Source organism: Calonectris borealis, chromosome 2 (genome assembly GCF_964195595.1).
Source record: "Calonectris borealis chromosome 2, bCalBor7.hap1.2, whole genome shotgun sequence".
In the NCBI taxonomy this organism is placed as follows: Eukaryota; Metazoa; Chordata; class Aves; order Procellariiformes; family Procellariidae; genus Calonectris; species Calonectris borealis.
This window is the reverse complement of record NC_134313.1, coordinates 41,837,525-41,865,228: the sequence shown is the minus strand read 5'-3', so window position 1 is coordinate 41,865,228 and position 27,704 is coordinate 41,837,525. Positions and strand designations below refer to the sequence as shown.

The 27,704-nt window shown below is 40.7% G+C and overlaps 1 protein-coding gene across 1 annotated transcript in view; it reads left to right on the top strand.

Moving 5' to 3' along the window:
- The window catches only part of CHD7 (chromodomain helicase DNA binding protein 7), a 132,280-nt gene that overhangs the window by 32,419 nt on the left and 72,157 nt on the right, over positions 1-27,704 (top strand). Inside the window, exon 2 of the mRNA XM_075141779.1 lies at positions 9,702-11,559. Coding sequence (XP_074997880.1) covers positions 9,877-11,559 — 1,683 coding nt within the window. The 5' untranslated portion in view covers positions 9,702-9,876. The remainder of the gene's footprint in view (positions 1-9,701; positions 11,560-27,704) is intronic.

Here is a 27,704-nt window from a genome sequence, read left to right as displayed (position 1 = left end):
ACCTCACAGAAGGTTTCTAGTGAGTAGAAATACATTTTTGGTTTTGTTGAGGGGAGGGCAGTGTGGGAATGTATCTTTTTGTTTTGGGGTTTTTTTTTTGTTTGTTTGTTTAAAAGAACTTGGAAACTTCTAGTCCTCTGTAGATGGTGCAGCAAGATTGATAAGCTTGAACGGTAAATTTAAAAGGAATGTGAATCATCGGGAACAGTGAAGATAGTGCTTTCTGTTATAAAATTAAGAGATTCTGCTTTAATTAATTCTCTCTGCTTTTTGAGAGAAGGTGGAGCTACCTACCGTGAAATGCAACCTGTTTCCAAGTTTGTTTTCAGATGAGTAAAAATTTCCTTTCACATCTTACCCATGAATGCAGCAGTGCTCTTAGATGTTCATCATCAATCTCTGAAAAGCTTGTGGGGAATTGAAAGTAGCTCAAGATTTTGTGGTAGATGAATGCCAGCTGCTTCTACTGCTTGCAGTAGCTTGAATGACTATGGCTCTGGGTACTGGGTCAGTAATTACCTTTGACTGGCAAACTACTTCCAAGTTCTTCAAAATCTTGATGAGAAGGGGAGTGAAACTGCATAGTTCTAAAACTTTAGATGACAGTTTTTTCCCTGCAAGGCTTTTTTGTTTGTTTGCTTGAACATAACTACTTTGGAGTAATTTTAGAAGTGTGTATCAATTAAGCCACACACTTAAAAACACCCGTTCTTCTTTGTGAAGAAGAAACCGGAGACCCATTAAAGTTTTGTACAAGAAAATTTGGTTCTCTTCCTTCTCAATCTCCACTGCTTTTATAGAGGAAGAGCATCTAGCTCAGTCCTGTCTGGAAAGAAAAGCCACACTGCACACGATGCCTGATGAGGGTTGCACTCATCTGGCAGTCCCCATTCCGATTTATAACTTCTGGCACCACTGCTTATACTGCGTAGGCACCCTTTTTCCATGTCTAAGTGAACTTGAATGCAGCGGTTTGTTTACTCTTAAATATCTTGGTGTTATACAGTGGGAGCTGTTGAAAGCTCCAAACTCTTTTCCTTTTGGCATTCTCCATTGCAGAGAACAGCTTGGTATAGTCATTTATGTTGTGGTCTGAATAAGCACTGATGATCACTGTGAGCCAGACATTATGTTAAAAACCAAAAAATCAAAATTCATTTGTACATGCAAGAGCCTACTTCCATTCCACAGGCCAAGAATAAACCACCTTTTTTGACAGATCCTTCTTCAAAAAAACAATAGGATGTTCAAGATGCATATCTTAATTTTGTTAAACAAACAAAAAACTCAAATAAGTAGTCCAATAAACAGTAGTTGTGGAAGGTCTTTTTGGTATCTGTCCTGTATCTCAGCTGTCCCCCATATTCTGTGGGATGTTATTGGACCTACTTAACAGTCCAGGCAGTAAATGAAGGTTCCTGAAATCCATTTACTCCATCTACTACGTTGTGTCCTGCAGTGTACTGTCTTTCTCCACACTCTCCCTCCCCAACCCTTTTTCTTTACAGTGGCCTTTAAGTTAGTGAAATAATTTAACACTTCTTTTAAGTAGTCTATTGCATATGATAAAATACATAATTAGTCTGCTACTACAGGTCTTTTTTCTGACAGAATGTTGAGATTTGTAAAATCTCAGTAGATCATGTGTGATTTCATTTAAAATACTTTATAAAACATTGATGTTTTTTTTCTGAAAAAGATAATTTGTAATCCTTTCCCAATGTAATATGTAATTTTTTTTTCTTTGCTGAAAGGTTCAAGACGGTATGCTTAAGTGTAGCCGGCAAAAATTATTATCAATACTGGAAGTTGAGTAAGGGCTTAAGTTCAGATGTAGGATGATTCATCTTGCCACATGTAAAGAGCTTAAGGGAGAACTACCATTTTGTTGCACAATCCTGAAATATGTTCTCTTTAGTTCTGTGAAAACTCTGGCTTTTCACTTTGGATGTAAAAGGTGTATTTATCTTCACAGAAATGAGTGTGGATATGTGGTTCCTGTACAAGCGCAGACTGTGATCTACCAGTATTTATGAAGAACACATGTACAGGAAAATGACTTTTAAGTACAAGTCATAAATTGAAATGATTATAGAATATGCGTGGACAAATATACCATGTGTGGTATCGGTAGACTGTAATTTCATCAAGTGGTTTTTCAGACTTCATAAACTACGAATGAAACATGATTGTATTGGCCTTGTAACAGGTAAAGTAAAATATAGGGTCTGGCTACTTTAAAGCGCTCATAATTCTATAGCTGGAAATAGCCTTTTGGGATACGATTAAGTCTTAAAACCTGCCCGTGATTAAAAAAATACATTTCGGTGAAAATCACATGTTCAGAAACCCTGGGAAACATTTGAGTATCCACCTCATGAATTTTTACAATTCCCAGCTTTCTGGGTGTAAACACTGCGAGCTACTTTCGGTAAAGGGAAGAGAAAAGGCTCCGTTTTACTTTAAGCTTCGTCACCTCTCCGATTATTTTGTCGTTTACAACGTTTTCTGTGATTGGGACCGTGCGAGGCTTTGTTTACTTCGGGGGATGTGGCAACCTGGAAGGGCTCCGGCCCGAGGCTGCTGCCTGGAGGTTGCATGAGGCGGCCATGCGCGCCCAGCCCGGCCCTGCGCAAGCCCTCCCGCTCGCTGCGGCGACCTCTGCCCTTTTGTATCCTGTGACACTCAGCCTGTCTTTGTGCTCAAGTTTATTCATGATGGATACGTTTCCCTCCCAATCGCATATGCCGGGAGCCCGGCGGAGCGAACAGATAAATTATTTTCAGCTGCAGGCCTGGCAGGCCGGGGCTGGGGGAGGAGGGCGGCGGAGCCGGGAGAGGGGCCTGCTGGAGCAGGGCCCCTCCGCGCCACAGCCAGCCGGACGGGGCGCAGCCTCCCGCTCCCCCTGGAATATGAAAGGGGATGACTCTCGGCCTCTCAGATCCTTTTTAAATGCAAAAGAATGTAGGAAATTGCCAGATCAGTTGGTTAATCAGTGACAACTGCAGTAGGTGCACAAAAAGCACGGCCCTTAACAAGAGTAATCGGTTGCGCGGGGTGTTTTTTCAGCGCCTCAGCGGGTCGCCGCTGGCCCCACCTCTTGATTCCCCGGGCCGGTTTAGTGTCAGCTTTATAAGAGAATGTAATTGCTGGGAGATTTCTTGGTGACTGATGGCAACAATATAAGTCTTCTCCCTGACACCACCTCCCCCCCGGCCCTGCCTTGGCTTTTTGTTCGCCTGGCCGTCGCACAGCCACCGATGGGGTCGGCAGCTGGCACCGAGCGAGCGCCGGCGGCAGTGCCCAACGCGCCTTCGGCACCGGCGGTGCGAAACGCTCCCGGCCCACCGACACCGAAAATGGTATCGGCTGTACGGGCTGCGCTTGTAGTGCTCAAACCTCGTTTAGGGTTACGCTGAACGTGTTATGATTCCCCTTTATAGAGTCACTTGCAAGATAACACAGCTATCAAATATTTTTAAAAGTATTCCTGACATATTTTTGTGACTGCCATTGTTTCTCTTACTTATCTAGGACTATTTTTAGATAAACCTCCTCCTCACATCTGTATTTTAAACTTACGTTGGGAGAGAGCGTGGTCGTATGACCAAAAAAGGCCTCTTAAAATTCCAGGCTACATAACACTAAAACTGAAGTGTTTCTGGCTTAGGTTTGTCCCCTCTCCTCCCACGTCATGTTTCTAACGTACTTAAATGTAAAAACCATTTTTTTTTTTTTTATTCCTCTAGTTACTTCATTAAAAACTTCCAAGTACGTACTACTAATAAATGGCTATAAGCTTTCCCCTTTTTTCTTCTGGACTGAAAAGATATGCTGAGGCTTCTTGTTTAATGTTACACTGCTGACTGAAAATTAGCAGTGCCCCATGTTAGGAAAAGAGTTTGCAGCCCAACTGGGCCAGCGAACGCAGAAGTCATTCGCAACGGGAGCATATGATGTAACAACGAGGCTCGGTGGATTTGCATCAGAGTACTCCTACGTGATGCTGTTGTGGTCTCGTATCAGAGCTCCTATGAACTTGAATGACGTAGGATATTGTTTCCAAATGTGTGGCACAGGCTGAACTCTAGCTGGTCATTCCTGCATCAGCTGCTTGACAGCAGCAAGCTGCCAAATACTGGAAGGCAGTTGTGCCCTCAGTTGCCTCTGTAAAAGCCTGTTCTTTGCCAAAGTACATGATGCATTAAGGAAGTAAAATGCAATCTGTTTGCTACTTAAATATTGTATAGAAAACTTCCACTTTTGTGGATTTCTTGCCCAATGTTGAAGATGTTACTGAATAGCATTCATGGCGTTTAGCTGACTGCACATATGCAAAAACTGTGATTTTTGAAGAAAGGCAGGTGAGGTTTTCACTCCCACCCACCACCCCAATTCTTAGTTGAACAAGAGGTATTGACTGCCTTAAATTTGCCACTGCAAATTTCTCTAAGGGTGTGTTTCCTTAAAGAACTAACTGAATTTTACTCACATAGATGTGAAATCAAACTTTTCACAAATGCTTATACCATATTTGCTGACTCTTCCCACTGAAGGCAGAATATTCCTGAAGGGTGTGAGGTCATTCTTTTCATCCTTGCAAGTCCCGTCTCCCTTTCCCGAGGAGGGGGGGAATGAGATTCCTGGCATCCTTTGATCTGATACAAACTATACGGACTTAATTTTTAACGCAGCTGTACTGTGTGAACCGTATACTAGGAAAGCATTCTATATAAAGAAAAAAAAAAGTGTCTTTAGGCCTTCAGGTAACCAAGTTTCTTTGGAAGTTACAGTCAGAAATCATGTTGCAATCACTTTACAGATCTGCTCTTCTATTTTGGCTAGTCGATATGCTGGAGAAACGTACCGTGCATGAAGAGTTGTCTGTGACAGCAATGAGAACTAAGTATTAAACGCGCAGGAGACTAGGCGCGCTTCCCACGGACGCAGTTAGGCACTTGCATAACTGTCCTGGCATCAGCAGTGCTATTCGCTCAGTAGGTAAATGAGCTGAAGGGTAGAAGTCTTATCAGCCATCTTCCCCGATTTGAATGTCTTGGCATGACTTTTCCTATGTTGTCAGGGTGTTATGTGTGTTTATGAAGTTTCTGGTGAATGTTTTCCTCCAACTTTGTTCATAAAATAAGAGTATGACTTTGATTGCTGTCATTTGTCATCTACTTCCATGTGGCAAATGCTTAAATTACTACCCTAACAGCCAGCAGGAGCTTAGCAGTTTTGAAAAACAGTTTAAATACGCAATGTTTAAATGCAGATTTAATAGCCTAATGTTTAATCCTACATTTTGAGGCTTCAGTCTCAAAATGACCTTTGGCATGGCTTTGATTTTTAGCATGAGAGGTCTTTTTAGCCTAGTTCTTCAAAATAGCATGGTATTTGCAGTGTTTATTGTATTGTAGGTGCATAGTTCCAGTAACTGTTTTGTTTCTGTCAAGTATTTCAGAGTTTTGTCTGAGATGTCAACTGGTAGCTGTAAAAATATCAACTCTGCATGACACATTTCACTTTAAAGCTTGAAGCAGTCAGTATTAGCTGCCTTCTCACGTTCTGTTTATTCAGTTTACTTGCTGCATGGCCGTTAAGAAACGCTGCTAAATTTCTGGTATAGAACGATTGATTCTTGAATCAAAGGACCTGTTGATTTACAGAAAGTTCTTCTGAATGGCAGAATGGCATTGTGGAGGGCATGTACATCTGTGTGCTGCCCTTGTTGCTACCTGGTCTTGAGTGCTGGGATCTGCTACTTTGGGAGCAAGACTAACGAAGTTCAGGTTTTAGTGTTTGCAGCCCTAGATTGGGTTACACGTATGCAGCCAGTCTTGTTCCACTCATAAAAGTGGGAAGCTGCCCAAGGCTACTGAGTCCACGTAGCTCTGAAATACTACGTTGAGCAATGGTTAACTACTACTTAAATTTGAGATCTAGCTGTTTAGGACTGGAATGTTGCAGACTGGAGTAAATGTAAGCTTTGTCTGTTGAGACAACAGGGTTGTTAAGCAATTGACTGTGTCCTGGTAGTTGGGATCAAACCATTGCTTTGAACAGAAATAGGTTGTCTAGGCAGTCTTAAGGAAATGTATTGACTCTTTGAGTTCAGTCTTGTTGATGCAATCTTTCACATTCAGGAACAGAAAAAGCTACAGAATTTTGTAGCAGAATCTGTATAGTTTGGTTAAGATTATTTAAAAAAAAAAAAGTTCACTATTTCTTCATACATTCACACTTTTATTGAGCAATCTGCCTTTCTAAGGCCTGGAAAATAGTCGTTGCTTTGTGAATGTCAGTTGGTTTTAACTTATGGGATAGTAGAGAAGAAGATGCACAAATATATATTTTTAAACTATTTAATGCAAAAAAAGACTTTAAACAGAGCTTAACATGGTCAGTCTTGCTGTTAGTTGTCTGCTTTCATGGGGGAGTGAACAGTAGTGCTTAGTGAATTAATGTTGGCTAGAATTACTGCTTAATAATAATTGTTTGTGTGGGATTTTTTTTTTTTTTTGGGAAATTACATTACTTGTAGTGAAAGAAGCAAAGAAGAGATTGCAACTTATAATAAGGCTGTGACTCTCATGACTTGCTTAACTATCTAGAAGACATCTATCCTGTTAGCGTAAGAGGTTGAGAGCTTACTAGGTAATTCCAATATTGACTGTTTTCTTATCAAAAAGTTGGTTAATTCATTTTGATCTGGCTTTAGCTGCTACTGTCTTTTATTCTTCAACATGTGCTGTTAGCCATATATCACATCAGAGGTGTGACTTTTATTTGGGGAAGTAGAATAAGGTTTGTGAGAGCATAACTTTACTTACTGACTGTAAAGGGCTGTGGTCATTAAATTTAAGGCTGAACTTAAACTACAGTTTTGAGACATCTTCTCAAACATATTCTCATGCTATGTTTCTAACCTAATAGCTTTAGCATCAACAGCTCAAACACGAAATCAATTCACGCTTCAGATAAAAATGCAGAGCTAAAATCATAAATAGTGGCAAACAGTGGTTTTGTTCTTAATTTAGGTATGGATTTGTTTGCATTCAAACTGCATCATAAACTTAGAGGTTACTTTTCTTTTTAAAGAGCATGCGCTCAGGAAGCCAGGCGGGTGCTGGGTTCTATAGCACATCTCCTTCATTGTAAGGGACAGTCCCTAGCCTGAGCCTGCAAATTGGGATGGAGTCAGCTGGGCAGAATTAAAGTGTGTTTAACTGAACAACACCCTTACCCTTTCCTAACTTGGATTTCTGGGTATGGTAGCAGGTCCTAACTACTGTTAGCCAATGTTGACTTGTTACCGGTGGCTGACTCTCACTTTTTATTGGAAGCCTGTCAGCTGATGAAAAGTAAGGGAAGCAGTGCGATTCAAATGTGTGCCTGATGCTTGTAACCTTGTTTCTGGAGATGCTCTGTTAGCTAGATAGCAAAGAGAAATCTTCTATATAGATTTCAGGTATTTTTATTGCAAAGTTTTATTAGTGCTTCAGGAGAGTAGAGCATGCTTGTCTTCAAAAATGATTCTTTTAAGTAGGCATGATTTATATACTAAAACAAGTGAAAATTCCTACCTGTTCGTAATTCTGTGTCTGTAAATAGGTTAGCTGATGGGTGAGATCCTCTACTTGGCTCAAGTTTGATGTTGCCCAGATTACGTCAGTGGTTGAGAGGTAACAGTATCTGTGCACTATGCTTTTTAGCATTTGCAAGCAAAGAGACCATTCCGTTAGGTGGAGACTCTCAGTACACACTGATGTCCAGCTGCTGATAACAGTGTGGGTCAGAAGTCCTCAAGCAATCTTAAATCACTGGAGGGATCTTCACCACGGCAGAGTGGTCTGCTCTGGAGCAGTCTAATACTGACAGCTTGTTTTGGTGAAGGAGGCTTTTTCTTGCCTTGTTGGAACTTCCTTATGCTGTGCTTTAATAAACTGATTGAGGTGGTAAATGTTAAAGATGGCTTCTGCTTAATAAAGAAAATGAAATCCAAAGAAATAGATATTAGCAATATGAAGATGGCTCATAGGAATTTACCCCCAAGTGACTTAGAAATAGAAGTGCTAATATCCCAGCCGAGCACTAAAGAGATTTAAGAGTGTGGTTTTAAAGGTGACATTCAAATGCTATTTTAAGAGGAGTGATAAATGCTTGTGCTTTTCCTCTTGCCCTCTGCTTCATGCTGTAGAAGGTCCTCTTGACAGTGGCTACAAGAATTGTAATAAATGTGCTGATATTTTCTCCCTAAAACTTGTCTGGGACAAATTATCTTCAGTTAAAATAGTCTGGCCTGGCATTTTGCATCCGAAGTGACTGAAAGCATCCCTCCTCGGCAACAAGATGCGAGATGTGAAAGTACAAACTTGTAAAGCTTCTTTTCTTTGATCACTGATTAAGGGCAAGTTGGTATCTGCAAGTACAGTCATTACCGAATTACAACAAAGATGCAAAAATAGTTGTTTTTATTTGCCACGTGGATGGGCTTCCTTGACTATTGTCTTAAAAGTTTATTTTGGGATACAAGACATAGCATTTAAAAATCTGATCTTAAGAAGGAAAGATTGTATTAGACTAGTTTTGTCCATAATAAACAGATGCAAACAAAATCTTTCATGTTGTTGCAGGGAGAGGACGGGGGGCACATTTCAGAACATGCGTCTTCCACGTGAAAAACCTAAGCAGGAACTTTTCTGAGTCTACTCTGTTACTGTGTGTTGCTTTTTTCTTTTTTTCCCAAGTCCAAGTATGTACCTTGTTAGCTTAGCATTTTATTATTTAAATTCTTTTGCCATTACTAATTCTTCTGAATGAGTTTTCAAGATTGTAATTCTGGAGAGAACAAAACTTTAGTGTAGTCTTCTAAAGTGCTGTAGTTGCAGTTAGTAGCATGATTGCCTGAAGATGAATAATGAACTCCAATGAGTGTTCTCTGTTATCATCATGAGAGAAATTATGATATGGATTGAGAAATCTACCCTATCATAGAATGAAGCTTTTGAATTTAATTTTATTACACAAATTGAGCATATAGTTTTGCTTAAATGGGAAGAAACGTCACGTCTTTCAGTTTACAACTTCATTAAATGAAGATAAATTGTCTGTTTTTAAAAATAAATTTTTTTTTGGCTTCCTAAATGTTAAGTCTTGGCGTTTGGTATGTTTTAGAGGGTCATCTCTGTGTGCGTTTGAAAAATCTGTTGTCCGTATAACTAACTTTAGTCTGTCACAGGACTTGGTGCTTCTGCTTGCTCATCTGATTACGCAGCTCAAGGGAATAAGGTTAAGGACATGCTGTTGGTAACTAGAGCGTTTTCAGGGCTTTAGTTCGGCAGATGGGCTGCTTGGCTATATTCATACATCTGCCTACCTGCTGTGGCAGCTGCTGCTGCTGCATGTTGTGTTCTTTTGTTCTGTTCCACCCAAGAAAGGAGCACTAGGAAGTGTAGTGAATGGATTAATTTAAGGTTAAGGCTAGTGTTTTGCTTGCTTCCTAACTCTCTATCATAATAAAGCTTCTGATAAAGCTAATGAATCCTTTGTAAAGTGAAATAGATTTTTAAGATGTATTTCAGGGGCTGAAACTAGCTAGCGTTGTTTTTTAGACAATCAAGTGTGTTTTCTTTATATTGCGTGACGTTATTTATTTCAATATCTTCCTCTCTTTCTCCCCCTTCCCCTGCTTTTTCTAGGAGCAGTAACCAGACTTTGCCTGACACTGCGTGGTCCAAAAGAATTAAGGAAATATGGAATGACATGAAGGAGATTAGTTGAGGATTAAAGGCTTTGAGGACAAAACACCTCGCTGAGGTGAAGCACAGACTAGCATTCTAGTTGTAGCTCCGAGGAGCTGTGTGCTGAAAAAAGATGGCAGATCCAGGAATGATGAGTCTGTTTGGAGAAGATGGGAATATTTTCAGTGAAGGGTTGGAAGGTCTTGGAGAATGTGGATATCCTGAAAATACAGTAAATCCTATGGGGCAGCAAATGCCCATGGATCAAGGATTTCCCTCTTTACAGTCATCTCTTCATCATCCCCCTGCAAATCAAAATCAAGCCAAGTTGACCCATTTTGATCACTATAATCAATACGAACAGCAGAAAATGCACCTGATGGATCAGCCGAACAGGATGATAAGCAATGCCCCTGGGAATGGTATAGCGTCTCCTCATTCACAGTATCACAACCCTCCAGTTCCTCAGGTTCCTCACGGCAGTGGTGCTGGTGGTCAGATGGGAGTCTATCCCAGCATGCAGAACGAAAGACACGGGCAACCCTTTGTAGACAGTGGCTCCATGTGGGGACCACGGGCAGTTCAAGTGCCAGACCAGATAAGGGCACCATACCAGCAGCAACAGCAGCAGCAACCGCAACCGACACAGCCGCCACAGGCACCCTCCGGACCTCCTGGGCAGGGCCATCCTCAGCACATGCAGCAGATGGGAAACTACATGGCTCGTGGTGATTTTTCGATGCAGCAGCACGGTCAGCCGCAACAGCAGAGGATGAACCAGTTTTCTCAAGGCCAAGAAGGCCTCAATCAGGGAAACCCTTTCATTGCCACCTCAGGACCTGGCCACTTGTCTCATGTGCCCCAGCAGAATCCCAGTATGGCACCTTCTTTGCGACACTCAGTCCAGCAATTTCACCACCATCCCCCCACTGCTCTCCATGGAGAATCAGTAGCCCACAGTCCCAGATTCTCCCCTAATCCTCCTCAGCAGGGTGCTGTTAGGCCGCAAACACTTAATTTTAGTTCTCGGAGCCAGACGGTACCCTCACCTACTATAAACAACTCAGGGCAGTATTCTCGATATCCTTACAGTAACCTTAATCAGGGATTAGTTAATAATACAGGGATGAATCAGAATTTAGGCCTTACAAATAACACTCCAATGAATCAATCTGTACCAAGATACCCAAATGCTGTCGGATTTCCATCAAACAGTGGTCAAGGACTAATGCACCAGCAACCCATCCACCCTAGTGGCTCACTTAACCAAATGAACACGCAAACTATGCACCCTTCACAGCCTCAGGGAACTTATGCCTCTCCACCTCCCATGTCACCTATGAAAGCAATGAGTAATCCAGCAGGTACACCTCCTCCACAGGTTAGACCTGGTAGTGCTGGAATACCAATGGAAGTTGGCAGTTATCCAAATATACCCCATCCTCAGCCGTCACACCAGCCCCCTGGTGCCATGGGAATTGGACAAAGGAATATGGGCCCCCGAAACATGCAACAGAATCGTCCGTTTATGGGTATGTCTTCAACACCACGGGAGATGGGTGGGCACATGAGACCAAATGGTTGTCCAGGTGTTGGCCTTGCAGATCCACAAGCAATACAAGAGCGACTAATATCTGGCCAGCAGCTTCCTAGTCAACAGCAGTCTTTTCAACAGCAAATGCCAACCTGTCCTCCCATGCAGCCTCATCCAGGGATACATCATCAGTCTTCACCACCCCCACATCCTCATCATCAGCCTTGGGCACAGCTTCACCAGTCACCACAAAATACACCACAAAAAGTGCCTGTCCTTCAGGTAAGATACTTCCAATGAGTAGAAAATGTTTTAAATTACTGTAAATGCGTTCCAAGATACACAAGATCCACGGTTTCAGAATAGTTGCTCCTGTTTGACTCCCCTGTTTGTTACTGGTTATGTGGCTTTCTCAGTGCACGGAAGCTGAAGGTAAAATGAGGTTCAGGTAGCTTGCTAATGTCCTTACAGTAATTTTTACAGGATAACATTATGGATAGACCAAAATATGGTACAGCAACAGGACAAGCTGAATACCTGCTTTTTTTCATGTTGGTGCCTTTGAGGGGAAAAGGGAAAGCATGTGTGAGAATTGTCATTTAAACTATTAATTTTTGTATTTGCAACTTGGAGAAAGAAGTGTGTGTTAGTAATGGGCTTGTTTTGGCCAAACCGAGGGTTTTCTTTAAATCCTAAGGGAATGTTTTGTGGCTTTTAAAGCTGAAATTTTTACATGTGAAAAAATTTCCAGGATGAACTTTTTCAGCACTAAGTAATGCAACTGAGAAGTGGTGGGGCAACAGTTTATGCAAGGAGAAGACAGCAGATGTGAATCATAGTCTGAAATCAAATCTTCTGAGGCTTAAATGAAATCTCAAATAGGATAGAAGTTTTATTTTACTGCGTCTCTGATCTGCCGGGTTTTGATGAAAACGTATTGCTTCCACGTCATTTTTCAATTAAAAGGTAAAAACAGTAAAACATCTTGATCCTCTGTAGCTTAGCAGGTTGGACTACATGCTAGTGTGTTAAGCTTGAGCTGAAAAAGTGCCTTTTGGGATCTTCATGTTTGCCATTGCTTACCTCTGGCTCTATGAGTCATCACTCAAGAGGTTTTGGTACTGAATGAATAGGTGGTCAAGATATCAGAGGTTGAACTTTTTTTTTTTTAAAAAAAACAGTCAGTAATTAATGCCAAGTAGCTCTGCCCATAAATATTTGGAGACAATTGTTGGAATGCAGTCATAATGATACGATGCTACAATAAGCTTAATAAATCATAAAAACAGCTGTCCTAGCCCATGTCCTAGGCCTGTACGGAAAGCAGCTGCTCAGCAGTCCCCTCCACTGCTGCCTGCCGGCTGCTTCTGTTAGCCGCTCCGCACAGCGTGAGGTGGGTCTGGGAATCAGATGTATGCGCTGCAGAGAGGCAGCTGACAAGGAGTGGTAGATGGAGCAGCTCAGCAGCTGGGAGAGGCTTCCACATTCCCTGTGGAAGAGAGGAGGGGGGAGCGCTGGAGGTGCCATAGGGTGGGGAAGCCCTGGGAAGAGATGGGGGACTAAGCTGGGCAAGGGGAAGGACGCTGTCTTTCTGGTAGGGAGGAGGAAGCTCTGCTCTTGAAGGGGCAAAAAATGCCTTCAAGACCGTCTTTCTCTCCTCTGCCTCCCTCAAAATTGGTGTGGAATTTTATACCTGTGTTGGCCCTTCCTCTCCCCCCACCTCCACACACAGGCTTTGTTTGGGGAACTTAAATTACAGTTCTTGCATGCACATGGAATTGTGTGTTCCTTCTTGAGAAAGCAGCTCTTGACAATATATCTTGTGTTATCGACTGTGCGGGTAAGCAGAATGAAAAAGGAGAGAATTCAAGACTATATGAAAAAAACCAAGAGAATGAGCAGATATTTGGAAAGGGAGTAATGACAGCACGGAGAAATCGGTACAGAAAGACTGGGGATCAGAAAAAGAAGTACAAGACATGGTTTTTACCCTGAAGATGAGAGCTGCCACATCTAGCAGAAAAAACTTTGAAAGAAAATTGTAGAAATGGTAACATAAGACTTCCAAGGCAGTAAAGGAACAGAAAACAGTGTCACTGGGATCTTTCACAGCTAGTGATGATGGGGGTGTGGGAAGGGAAGACTTGAGGTCGACTGTGCCCTAAAGCTGTGGTGTTCTTCACCGGCATTAATTCATTGTTTTCATCCAGTAAACCTTTTCTTGGCAGCAAGAGGTGGTTTGGGAGGAGAAGGTTTACTTGTAGAATGGACAGGCTTGTTAAACATTCTTGGGACACTCAATTCCCTTTAATCAGTGAAGAGGTAAAATGCAGGCAATTCAACCCTTAAATGAGCTATGCAACCTATTACAGAGTTCTGAACTGCAGATTAATAGCTTGAACAGAGGTAAGTGCTGAAACTAAATAATTAGAGGAAAACCACATGATAAGTTATTTGATTAAAATCAGTAATTCAAACAGTTGTAGCTAGCCAAGTAACTTCTCTGTTAGCCTACTTCTGTTAAGTTTTTATTCGGTAAAAGTTATTGTTAACATACCTTCCCATTAAGTAATTAGTATGAGACCTGACTGTAGTAATGAAACTCTTGACAGGCAGGCATTTCCCCCTTGAAAGCTGTTTGGATGAAATAAATATTGTTCAAGTCAACGAAAACTCAGCTCCTCCCCACCCCCTGGGGAAAAATGCAGATGTGCGAAACCCCTGCTCTTAAGACTGAATACAGAATTTGTAGCTCTCCTGTCTATGTCGTGGTTTTCCCTTCATGTCAGTTGGCAGAAAACTGTTCACTGAAGAACAGTTATTTAAATGACTGGTTTGTTTTTATTTGTGTAAAATGAATCAACAAAATGAATATAGTCAGTGAAATGGAAATCACTATGTACTTTTAAATCAACAGAAGCCATCTTAGTAATTATTTTTCAGTGATTTGAAGCTAGCCTTATCATGGGAAGGCTGTAATACTTGTGGTTAACCAAATTACTGTTTTGTTTTTAGATACGTTGGAAGGAAAGTGAAGTTCTTTTGCTTTTAACTTGAAAGAAATTGCTGTGTCGATTCTCAGGCTCGTTATTTCTTTTTTTGTGTGCAAAACTGCAAATTATTTTGGCTGGGAGAAAGAGCTGGTGATTGACAATTCAGCTGGTTTAGATTAATAGCTGAAGACTAGACATGGTTATTAGGACCTTGTTAGTAGTGAGTTGCTGGCTTCGATGGAGTTTGATAGATTCATAAGAATCACCGTAGCGTTGGGACATTCAGCCAGTGTGCTTGGTTTTTCAAGCCCTCTTTTGAAATGTACTTCATCAAAGGCTTTTGGAATGGCTCGGTGGCTACGGGGTGGGGAGGTGGGTTCTGCTGTGGCTGGGTAATCGGCCAAGGTGCAAAGCAGAGGGTAGGAGTAGCTTGCTTGTTTGCACAGTGGAGGCATGTGTGTTGGGCTTATGAGCTTGTGCTCTCCAAAATACTTATAAATGGATCTGGAAAAGAGTGAAAAGTCAGATGGCAGTTTGCTGCTGCTGTTAACGTACTCAAAGCTGAGTGCCAAGTGCAGACGTGGTGAAAAGCCTGACAACAATGAAACTAAGTAATTAGACATACAACAGGAATGTCAATCGCTTGGCCATAAGCTGAGTCAAGGCATGGCCAGGGGAGGTTTAGATTGGATGTTAGGAAGAATTTCTCCACTGAAGGGGTTATCAAGCATTGGAACAGGCTGCCCAGGGAAGTGGTTGAGTCACCATCCCTGGAGGTATTTAAAAGATGTGTAGATGTGGCACTTAGGGACATGGTTTAGTGGTGGACTTGGCAGTGTTAGGTTTACTGTTGGACTCAATGATCTTAAGGGTCTTCTCCAACCTAAATGATTCTATGATTCCATGGTGCCTGGGCAGTGAAATGGCCGGCAAAAACCTCTCCTTAGGAACAGAGTCTTGGTGTTAGATGGCTATCTGAAAATGTGCTATGACAGCCAAAGAAATAAAACGGTAGGAATTGTTATGGAAGTAGTAGAGAGCAAACCAAAGATTGGTATCATGTTGCTACATGTATTCATGGTATGCCGATGCGGCAAGTGCTGTGCAGCTCTGGGTCCCTTCCTCAGGCCTCAGAAAATACAGTAGCACCTTGAAAAAGCACAGAGGGGGTGATTTAGGGGGGAAGGGAAGGAGAGAGATGGTGAAAGCCTCTAAAATTGTGAGTGATATGGGTGCATGAAGAAGGTGAATGTGAAAGAAGGGTTGTTTGTCACCTGTTTTTGTCTTCTTGAATTCTTTTAAGGTATGCAGCAAATTATCAGGTGGCAAGCTCAGAACCACACAAGCTGATCTCTGAGATGTTGTGCAGAAAAATGCATCATTGTTTGATAAACATGAAGGCATTGCATTTGGCTCAGCAGATCTGTGCCATAACAAGTGGCTGAGAGTTTGTTATCGGGGTGCATCTACTGTGTGCGTGTCTGATTCTTGTACTCTTCTACAGACTTTATCAGAGAGGGGATATCAGGTTTGACAGGGCTCTGGGGGTCTAATGCTATGCAGTTGCTCTTACGTATCATCGTTTTCAGAGAATTTTATTAGTGATAGAGCAAGTGTAGGAGTTTTCTCTGCCAAGAATAGGCTATCCTGGGTGTGTTGTTATGCAGAACTACTTATTTACGCACAGCTACTGTGTGGGCTGAAGTTTCGAGTCCTGTTCATTAATCATGTTCCACAAATGTGATCTACATTATTTATAGTCAAACACAGGAATACTTAAATGACAAATAGTTATGGTACAGCCTCCATGCTCAGCTAAATGGTAGAACTTAATGGTGGGCACCAGCAGTGTTAAAGGATGCTGGGTTGCGGTGTCCAGCTTCTTGTGGAGAAGGAATTCATTTTGTGTGTGTGTTACTGGTTCACTGCCAGGTTTACGCGGCTGGCCTTACTATCTGTGGGCATGTGACTTTGCTTTAAATCATAACTCATAGCTGTGTTTGGTATGAACACATTCTTTTGAAATTTCCTGCCCTCCCTTGCAGGGGAGGAGGAAGGGAAAGTCCTGCTGAGTCACCAGCTGGGTCACCCCTGTCACAGGCCCTTCCTGCATTTTCAGACCTTGTTGCTGCCTCAGTTTAATTTATACTTGGATATACCTGAATGGAGAGGGATATTAATGAAAACTACTGTCAGCTGGAGTGGTTTGACGCAATATCCTAACCCAGCAGAGAGTGCATGTTAAGTCAGTTACTGCTGCCACACTAAAATGAAGTTGATTTTTTCCTGGGTATTTAATTCTTTTAATGCCTAAGAGTAGAAAGAAGAGACTGACTTCTTACTTATCTCCTTACTGTTGTCACATAACCAATTATCTTACAATGTGTGTCCTATAATTTTATTTAGTAAGAAATGGTATCATTTCAGATGGTTAGGATTTTTCCCATAAATTAATATTCATAAGCAATGTCACACAGCTCCAGAGAGAACTGCTAGCCTTTTTATCCCTTGAGTATTCAGCTTTTTGACTATTTTCCCATCAATAACAACTCCAATTTTTTTTTTAAACTTATAAACACTATTGGGTACTTTTTGTTTTGATACAGAGGCTATTTCACGTGACAGCTGGCTGGTCTTTTGGGGTACTGTATGTGTTGCACGTTCAGCAAAATCTTATGGCTGCCCCTGGAAATTCTAGTTTCCCTTTTCAAGTTTTCATAGACCAGCAAACTAGTGTATGTTGGCAAGATTGTTGAAGGTGCTAGACTAAATGGAATTAAAAGAGACACTAATACTGAACCTTGTTTGATTACAATTGTATATTATTTTTATATATAGATATGCATATGTGTATGTATGTAAAATACACGTGAAAAACCCTAGGCCTTATCAGAAGTTGTGGAGAATGATGAAGAAAAAGCTGAGAAGAAAATCCATAGTACGCACCTAAAAGTAAAGGCTGATAATAGTAAATTTTTCTTAAAAGTTTACAGGCTTCTGCTGTATTTTGTTGAGGCTCTGAAGAACTCCTGTATTTGAGCAATGTATGCAATGTAATTAACTATAATTTTCCACATAAAGAAAAGTAGACCGTTAAAGCTACCTTTGGTTAAAAGTATTTAAGTTATTTCACCTTTGTGGAGTAGAATAGTCTGTTATGCTGATCCATCCCTGAGCTAGTTCACATGCAGGTCTCTCAAAGGGTATAATAATTAATATGAAATACTTTGTCCAACAAAAGTTCATGTTCTAAAACTCCTCAGATGTATTTCAGTCTAACAGTTAATATTAACATATTCAAAGGCTTATTTCCTCCTCACCCTTGAGAAGGTGATATGTACTTTTGTAAATCAGGGGTTGCAGTGATTCTGCAGTGAATAGGGCTTTAGGCCAAAGATTTGCAGTTTTGAGGTGGTTTTGCTATGGATTTTTTGGTCTTTTTTACTGTTGAGGAGGTACAAGCAACTTCAAGAATACTTTTTCCCTCAGGTGCCATGATTTGACTGTGGTGAGAATAATTTGTGCCATTAAATTATCTGCTCTGGAGTTTTGGGTAAAGCCAGTTTGCAGCATTACCATAAAAACACCAGTCTGCATCAGCATACTGATATTGTAGGCTTACGAGTTACCAGACTTGTTCTTCAGTGTGAATATGTGGAGAGTTTGTATGATATGTTGATTACCTGAATGTGTTTTTTCTTGATATCATTAGCATTATCTGAGGAATCACCTAACTAGAAATAGTTTTCAATTTATGCTGCTGTTCAGTACTTCAGTACAGTATTCTTATCTGCTGATGGTCACTTCCAGTGGGATTTGGCAATCATCTTATTTTCCCATGGCTGAACACATTCTCCTATTTTATATTTATTTGAACAAATTTAAATCTGTTGTTTTAGAGAAGCTTTTTTTCATTATTGAATAGTCTAATACAAACCCTCATGTCTGTATTATCATCAGCCTACATAACTTACAAGGATGGAAAATTGGGGAAAATGAAAGGAGAAATGCTTAATTTTTTTTTTTTTTTACTTTTTTTTTTTATTTCTTTAAATACAGTGGCAATCTTAATAAGGAACAAGTTGCATGCGAAGTAATAATTTCCTGCCTTTTTATTATGGCTCTTTCTCCTGATCTTCCATCCTGCTCTTTCATGTGGAATTTGAGGCATCCATTTGTTTTAAACTAATCTGCCTTTGCTTGTATCTTAAATGCAAGTGTCACAGACTTGCGTAAGTGTCCTCTCTTTTTTCCTCTGGGGAGAGTAAATGTCTCAGTTCCCACTACGATGGGACACCATCACTTTGAAGTTGATTTTTAACTTTTGTCTGTGGAAGTTGTTTTCTCCTTCAGTTCAGTGAGCCAGTGCTTTTCACTTTTGACTTTTCAGACTTGAGTTATAATGAAAGAACTGATAACCAAACAATTATGAAGCTAAAATACTGGAATGGTATTTTTAAAAAGGGACGGTCTCACCTGAACAGTGTATCAGAACGGATGTATGTACTCCTCCTGTTCCTTTCTTTATTCTCTTTGAGAGCTTTCCTTTCTAAGTATTAATGCTCTTCTAATTGTACAGAGAGAGAGAGAGATAAAAAATATAGCTGGTAATGTGGTCTGAATTTTGGGAACAAATCGCTTGTTTTTTTCTTTAGAGATGTCATCTATAGATATTTGGTACCTTCTTTTGTCAACAGAGTTGTAAAGTTTGGTAGCTGAGAAGCGAGATTAACACCCTTGAATTTTTCACGGATTAAAGCATCTGTTTGGACAGATCTTTCTTTTGAAAAATTCCCAAGTTTGCAGGTGTGGTTTAAAGATGGTGAAGCAGCTTCTCGGGAGCTGATGGGAGCAGAGCAGGAAGCGTGGGCAGAAAGCGGGGATCAGGGAGGGGGCAGCGAAAGGCTGAGCTGCGTTAAAATGGGGACAGAGGAGTTCAAGGAATCACCCCACCTCTCCTGCGCCAGCTGCTTGAGTCACCTGCCTCTTGAGCCCTTGCCAGAGGCAGCCATTTGGCGCAAGGGTGCCCATTACTGCTCTGCACGCTGCTTCAGGGTGCACCTTTGTGTCACCATGCTGTGGGCAGACAGTCCACTGACAGTCCATAGCTGTATGAACTCAATAACTCTCAATATCTAATCTCCTTTTAAAAAAAAAAAAAAATCCATGCAAATAAAGGTGGCTGAAGTCTGGGATACAGAACCCTAGCTCCTTCCTTGCATCAGCACACCTGTCATTTGGTGAACTGGCTTATCTGGCCAGCTCGCTTCTGGCCAGGTCACGTTCCTGGCATCTCTTCGCTGTGTGACCACAAGATCACCGAAGCTGGTGGTATGGGAGTGGTGAGGGAAGATGGGGACTGCCTCTTCTGGCAGTGAGCTTTCAGGCCCTTTATACCCTTGCACAGCTCAAGTGTCTGTAGCACTTGCCCTCAGTAACCAGCCCTTGAGTCCTCTCTCAAATTTTGATAAATTAAAACTTCCATCAGAAGTCAAAGCTTTGCCTTGTTTTATTGAATTAGTGACAAACAGGTCACATTCCAATTTCTCCCAAATTTTTTTTAACTCTCACCTTTTCTTCCTTTTTTCACACAAATATAAATGACTGATTTGATTTCAGAGGTGTGTTTTCTTTCTTAGAAAAGAAGGACTTTTTTCCTCTTCCAACTGAAGTATTTGCAGCTATTTTGTTATTAAAGAGATGAAAGAACTTCCCCTTTTTAGCAAAGAGACCTTGGCACAATTTCATTAGCTGTACATCATGTGCATTGAAATAAGGGAAGATGCCTCCAATATCTGTCAATGAATTGTTTTCCTTGAGCACTGAATGGGATTTTTTTTCTTCAACATAGAGAATTGTTTAAAAGCATGAAAAGTTAGAAATAAAACTTAGATTAATTTCTTAGTCTTCTTTATGAGGAAACAGAACTGAGAGATAGGATGGCTTAGTGATCTGAGTGTGGGTTTGATTTATAAACTCTGGAATCAGCATTCTTTCTGATTTTACTGACCTTGGTATATCACCTATTTAGTTAGAACTTTCTTTACTGGGCAAGCTTGGTAATAGTGTTGCCCCTGTTTATGAAGAGGAACGTGTAGATGATGGACATAAAGACTGTTATTTATTCAGAACCCAAATTCATAAAACTCCCGATTCCAATTCTTACTCAGATATCTATTACTCTAAAACATGCCTGTTCTCCTTGTCACTCTTCCCAGTATTGCTCTTGCTTAAGAGTGCAGCTCAAGAAGATGGAGACGACCAGTCTAACAGTTCAAAGCAGGAAATCCCACTTCTTGTGTAGGCATTTGGTAATTGCAGAGGTTGACCTGAGAGTAGTGCAGTTGTACAAGATGTGGAAGAAAACAAGTGGCTCGCTCTCTGATCTTCCACTGTTGGGTTGGGAGGAATCTTTGTTCCTTTGCTTCTGTTGTTCCATCACCTGTTCTTCCCTGAATCAGTACCGAGGGTCTGCGTGCAAGTCTCTCCTGTACTCCTCCTCAGCGGTTTTATTGTGTTAGCCAAGCTTAGGAGACAGCAGCCCATGCATTATGCTGAACAAACACAAAAATTAAGAACTTCTTGGAGTGGGTTCATATTGCATGGGTTGCTGCTGTAGAAATTAAACGTCAAGAAATCTTACCTTCTGGAGCTTGGCAGATTTCTGTGGAATATTATTAACCTTTTAATTTTGGAAAATAGCAAGTATTTGTCTTCAAGAGTGCAACACTTATTCTTCAGTATACAGCACCAAATGTATCTTTGCTGTACTGATACATGTTGTAGGGAGTGCCTAACACCTGGCAAGTTTCATCTTTCACTTTTTTATAAACTTTAAAACCTAAGACAAGAGTTCCTGAAAGGAATGTATACCCACCTACAATAGACTTCTTTCTTAAAACAGACTGAATAATTTAATCAGTTTAATCAGAAAAGCATTAGTAAATTTTAATTGTGCTAATTAAATTGTGTTTATTATGTCTCTGTAACTCCCGCAACCAAAAGAACATAATGACCACAGTAACTGAGAAGCTAATACTTCTATAGATTTTTGGATTTAGTGTTTCTGTAAGAAAAGAGAGAGAGGACTCATAACAAGCTTCCTAACAAGCTTCCTTATATCTAGTGGTCAATATGAACTCTGTTTTTTCCACTCTCCTTTTACATCTCTTTTCTTTCCAGATGGCCCTCCATCCACTTGCATTCTGGTACTTACTATCTTTTTTGGCCCTGCAAGACTCTGATAACTGTGATAATACTGTGATTTTCCTTACATGTGAGCACTGAATGATACAAAGTGTTGTGTTTTATTTTTGGAAGAAATCTTTCTGTACCAGCCAATTGTTGCTAAATATAGTGGGAAGCTTATAATATACAGTGCATGTTTGAACTTAAAGTGACACTTTACTGTAAAAAGTTGACCTCACTCTTTACTTGTACAACTGTATATGAAATATATAGTCATTAAAACTAGTCTAAAACTTTGGACTTTATAGTTGTTACTCATCTCACCCAGTTTGCTAATAAGATATTGCATATGTTTACCGGGGCAACCATCATCAGTTGCGGACATAGGGATAGATGCCTACAATACTGGGAGACTACTTAATTCTTAAGTCTTTCTCTCGGCTAGCTTCCTTGGAAATATTTCAGGAAAACTTGTTGAAAACCAGATAATTGTGTAACTAAGACATTAGACTGGGGTTCAGGGAATCTTTGCTGTCTGACGTAGGTTGCTTGTTAACCATTTGTTTCGTGTTTGTATGGCCAGTATTGCAGAGGTGCTCTGCAGCAGGGGACGGCAGAGCAGTTTCTGCAGTTCCCTGCTGCGCTGTACAGCAACACCTAGAAAGGTAACTCAGAAACTGTTACTGGCAATGAGGGGTAAGTTACAAAGGGTTGCTTCAGACACAGTTCTCCAGTTATAATATTACAATATAAAACAAAATTTAGACCTGGTATTGCTGTAGGCACGTCTGGTTTAAGACTTCTATATAGGGTTTTTCACATTTTATTATAGGTTGTGTAAAGAGCAGTTGGAGCTAGGATACTAAAGGTACCTGCACTAAAGATAAGGTATTTAATGTTTCACAGAACAATGTTAATCAAACTGGTTGGAGAACTAAAGTATGACTTAGACGTTATAATTAAGAATTATCTCAATTGGTACTGCGAAATGAGGTGTTTGTCTACAGAAAAGGAAGTGTGGGGGGTTTGGTTGGGTTTTTTCCTTTCTTTTTTTTTCCCCTCCCCTCCAGTTCTAATGACACTTCCTGATTTAATTGTTAGTTTAGTTCAATTACTAGAGGAGCTGGGAAAGGCCTACCTGTGACATGTCATAAATACGTATTAGATAACATATTCAAAGGCTTTTTTCATTTGTTGCTGTGACTAAAGAACTAGAGCTTGAGAAGTGTCTTGGGCTCTTTGACATAAATGGATCTTGGGCAGCATATATAACATCAGAGGATTTTTAACAAGTCTGTGATTTCAAGCCCACTTTGTCATGCTGAAGTTAATAAAATACTGCAATGGAAAGGCCATTTGGAGAACTGCTGTCTTTCTACCCCAAGAGAAGAATAAGAGTTGATTACTGATGATCTCTTTTGGTTTTGTATCTCGAGTGTATCCATTAAGATTTCTTTGAGTTGGTGATTTCTGTATCACCTGTGGTCTGTATACCTCTGAAGTCCCCTGCGGACGGTTTTTAAGTGGCCTGGGAAAGGTGATTAAGGAGAGCAGGTTTATATGCTAAGCAATATGCGTGTGGGAAGTTTTTAAAGAGAATTACATCTCCACTACTAGAGGCTTACAGATTAAAAAATAAAAAAATGGAAAAAAAATTTCACAGAAGAGTTCTGTGTTGTAACGTAAATCTCGCTTCAGGGTCTTGCACTTGGGTCGGTGTATCAATACAGGTATCAAACAGGCTGGGGGATGAAGGGATTGAGAGCAGCCCTGCCGAGAAGGACTTGGGGGTACTGGTGGATGAAAAGCTGGACATGAGCCAGCAATGTGCGCTCACAGCCCAGAAAGCCAACCCTATCCTGGGCTGCATCAAAAGAAGTGTGGGCAGCAGGTCGAGGGAGGTGATTCTGCCCCTCTCCTCTGCTCTGGTGAGACCCCACGTGGAGTCCTGCGTCCAGCTCTGGAGCCCTCAGCACAGGAAAGACATGGACCTGTTGGAGCGGGTCCAGAGGAGGGCCACAAAAATGATCAAGGGGATGGAACGCCTCTCCTATGAGAACAGGCTGAGAGAGTTGGGGTTGTTCAACCTGGGGAGACCTTATTGTGGCCTATCAGTACTTAAAGGGGGCTTATAAGAAAGATGGGGACAGACTTTTTAATGGGGTCTCTTGCGACAGGACAAGTGGGAATGGTTTTAAACTAAAAGAGGGTAGATTCAGACTAGATACAAGGAAGAAATTTTTTACAGTGAAGGTGGTGAAACACTGGAACAGGTTGCCCAGAGAGGTGGTAGATGCCCCATCCCTGGAAACATTCAAGGTCAGGTTGCATGGGGCTCTGAGCAACCTGATCTAGTTGAAGATGTCCCTGCTCATGGCAGGGCATTTGGACTAGGTGACCTTTAAAGATCCTTTCTGACCCAAGCCATTCTATGATTCTATGATCTCTTCACGGGAGAATCCCACCAGTGACTTCTGTGTTGGCTGATCAAGACGGTGTATCCTCACCTCACCTGGAAGTGATAGATTGTACAGTGTGACCTTTTTTGGAAAGGACATGGAAAGACGGAAGAGAACGTATACTAAAGATGTTATATTTGCCTTAGGATTTGAAGGGAACTGGGCATAACTGAGCCTTTCTGGCTCAAAGCTGCAAATCTTGTAGTGGAAAGTGACAGCATGAAACCACAGTTACCCGAGTTGTTTTACAGGTTAGTATTAGTAAGCCAACTAGAAAAAGATGGCTTTAGCCTGTGATACGTACCCTCCATGTCTGTTAACTTCTTCCACCAGAGAACCTTTAAGTAATTTGAGTCAGTGGGAATACGCTGGCGGGGCAGGCAAACCCTGATCACTGTTTCCATTTCACAGGGTGGAAATGTGCAGCCGGGTAACACGGCTGGGGTTACGCCGGTGGCCACAAGCCTCCTCCCTCTTCCGCCCCCGCCGCCCCGGGCAGGCTCCTGCTCAGCTGCCTGGTGCTCTGAGGGGTGCCTGCGCCAGGAGCCCTCCCTTGAGAAAAGTTAACACCGCTTGTTCCTCAACTCTCCGTGCTTTCTCGGATGCCAGGTTGACTATTTGTGTGCATTGTCTGTCCTCAAAAAGGCAAAAAGCCTTTGGGTGTAGGTCTTCTGTTCTGCTTTGTCTTTTAGTATATCCAAAATATAACCAGAGCAGCTTTGGAAAGTAAACTTCTGCATTTAAAGGGCTTTTACTAACTATGTCTAATTGGATAAACAAAAATTCTCATGCAGAACTGTGGGAACTAATACATAAAAGAAATATTAGTGCACATGAAAATATCTACCTTACTTCAATCCTAGAAAACCACCAATTTATTTCTTACAAGTCACAAACACAGAATTACTGTAATCTTGATCAGCATATTTTCCTTTCAACTCAGGAACATATTCTGTGAGTTGTAGATGCTGAAGAGGTAGATGCTTGCGTTCATAAGTTAAGCAAAGAAAACATGGAGGGCGTGGGAACATATATATTATACAAGAAGACCTGGGCTGCAAATAGTTGAAGTATGATCTGCAGGTTGTCTTGCTCTTTCAGTGATTAAGTGCTTAAGTCTGATACGCTTACTAGTAGGTGTAAAAGATTAAAAACTCTCGCTCCTCTCCATCTCTTCTCTACACCAACGTGTACAAACTTACCCCAAAACAAAGGACTCCTGTAAATCACCGAATTGCCTCAATGGGTGGGGATGGGAGAAGGGGTTTACAATGTTAATTAACTGGTCTGGAGAGCCATCAAAGCAGGTCGGGGACTTCTGGTTTGGGAGCTCTGGGGTAATTTCTATGGAAAACAATTCTTTTTTTTTTTTTTGAGGGAAGAATTTTTTTACCTTCATTTATCCTCATTGATTTAGATCTCTTGTGTTAGGGGTGTTGTGTGTAGGAAGCTCTTGAGGAAGAACAAGTTTTCCAACACAACATTAGAAAGAAGTGAAATTGTCTCGCGAGCCGTTCTAGTTGCAATATTCCTGTTGCAAGTTGAGACACATGCACAGCAATTGGATACCAGCATTTCCTGCACTAACTCACTCCTTACAAGTATAGCACTAATATTTAAATAATGTAACTGTGTAAATGAACAACTGATGACCAGTAATCTCATAAATTGCTTACTTCTACTTTTCTCAAATCTCTATCATCTAGAGTACTCTAAAATAAAAATTACTTCTGCATTTTTTTTGGGAAAATTGTCCAAACTGGGGAATATAAAAGCTATTGCAAAAGGACACTGAGACTGTTGCATCTTTATTTAAAAAGTAACCCTTTCTGTTTTAAACAGCACTGTTGCATTTTGTATGACAATCATGGTATGAACGAAGACAATTTCTAGTCAAGGATGTTATAAACATAAACATTTGAAATCACAGAGGTGTTCCTTTGGGGTATCTGAGTAGTCACGTTTATAGCTGTGATGATTGGAGGATGTGAGCGAAGTAAGGCTTATAAAAGAGGTAATACTTAAGGGTTTTTTTCTGACTATATTGGCCAGTCTAATTATAAAAACCTTTTGGGTAACCAACTCGTTTTTTCAGGTTTGAAGGTAAAACTTCTGCGAGCAGAAGCTTGTCTTACCAGCCTGCTTAATAGAGATTTCCTTCCCCTAGAAAATTAAACATAAATGGTTGTTCTAAGTACATTTAATTCGTTCCTGAACTAATATGTTCAGTGTTTGTCATATTCCAAATTACATTTGTTAAAATACATTTATTTTTTAATCTAAACAAGATTTTGCTGTTGATTTTTACTGTCATCAGTCATTAGGAGCAAAGTACTTGTGAAGATGGCATGGACCATTGAGCTGAGCCTCCAGCTGTCACATGTACCATCTTATGAACTACTTCTCATAACCTTATCAAACTTCAATTTAAAGAGCACTTGGCTTTTGCTCCAAGTACTCTCTTTTTGAAATCCTGACCCTGAAATCAGATTACTCTAAATGTTGGAACAGGCATCTGACTTTCTACCCTAAATTTTAGTCACTGGTTTTGTACTCCATTTGCTCTTGTGCCAATTTTATCCATCTTAATTCTTTTTATTTCCTGTATTAGGATCTGCCAATGTTTTCATAAATAGCAATCTATCTAAAATAAGTTCAATTCCCTTTAGCCTTCTCCTTCAAGATAATCCGTACCTGTGTCTGAGGTCTAATTGTTGTTGATGTGGACGATCAGAATTGTGTATGATATTGTACTGTGGCACAAATACTTCTCTGGGTTTACTGGGAGCCATCTTGAGAGGCGCTTTAACATTTTAATTTTCTTTTCCTCATTGTACATCGCACCCATTGTTTACAGACATCCGATGGTTAAGTACAAACTACTGTAGTCTTCAGCTACACAGGCTTACCTTATTTTATGTAAACATAAATAAATACCAAAAATGGGGGGTAATAACATAGCACAAAAATTACAAGTACTGAAGAATTTCAAGTTTGGAAATGCGTATGAAATGCTAGTTAAATTTGTGAGGGCTTTACACCGATGGGCTTAATTTCTTTGGCAGTGTTTTGAAGTTGTGAGGTGTCCACAAATTTCCAAGCATCTCATTTAAAACTAGGATTCTGAGTAAGCGCAAGCTGCTCTACTGCTGCTAGAGTCGCAGCTGCGTAATGCTTAAAGGACACCTTCCTTTGCAGTAACATTTAAAAGTGTTAATTCCTCTTACTCATCTGCAATCCTCTTCCCACAGCTTGAGCTCAGGGCTATAATGGAACCTATTATAGGCAAAAGGTCTATGACTCAGCCATTGAGCCATGCAAACTCTTGGCTTCTTTAATTGGCACCATTAAATCTTTAGTAGTTTTTCTCTCATAAAATGGGTGTCGTCGGTGTAAAATGCATCACTGCTGAAGATATATTGTACTTGCCTCTGATTTCCATGAGTTGATCAACTATAGGTGTTTAAAGGCTGGTTAATCAGAGAGACTTTTCTAGAATTACTGTTTTTCCTTAACTATTCAGGAGTGTATCTAAAACAAAGTGTAAGAAAGCCATCTCACAAGTCGTTATGTTTTCTGGTTATTTTCCTTTTTTATTTAGAGACGGGAGAGGGAAAAGAAAAACCTGCCTTTCCATCGTGTTTTGTTTTATCTTCATAGAACTTATTTAACCTGAGAACTGGGTATCTTCTATGTGACAATATGGAAAACGTTAATTCTTGAGTATGTCACCAGGGAAGAACCCGCATGATTTAGCTGATTGTTTTTTTTTCTGTTGCAGGGTTTT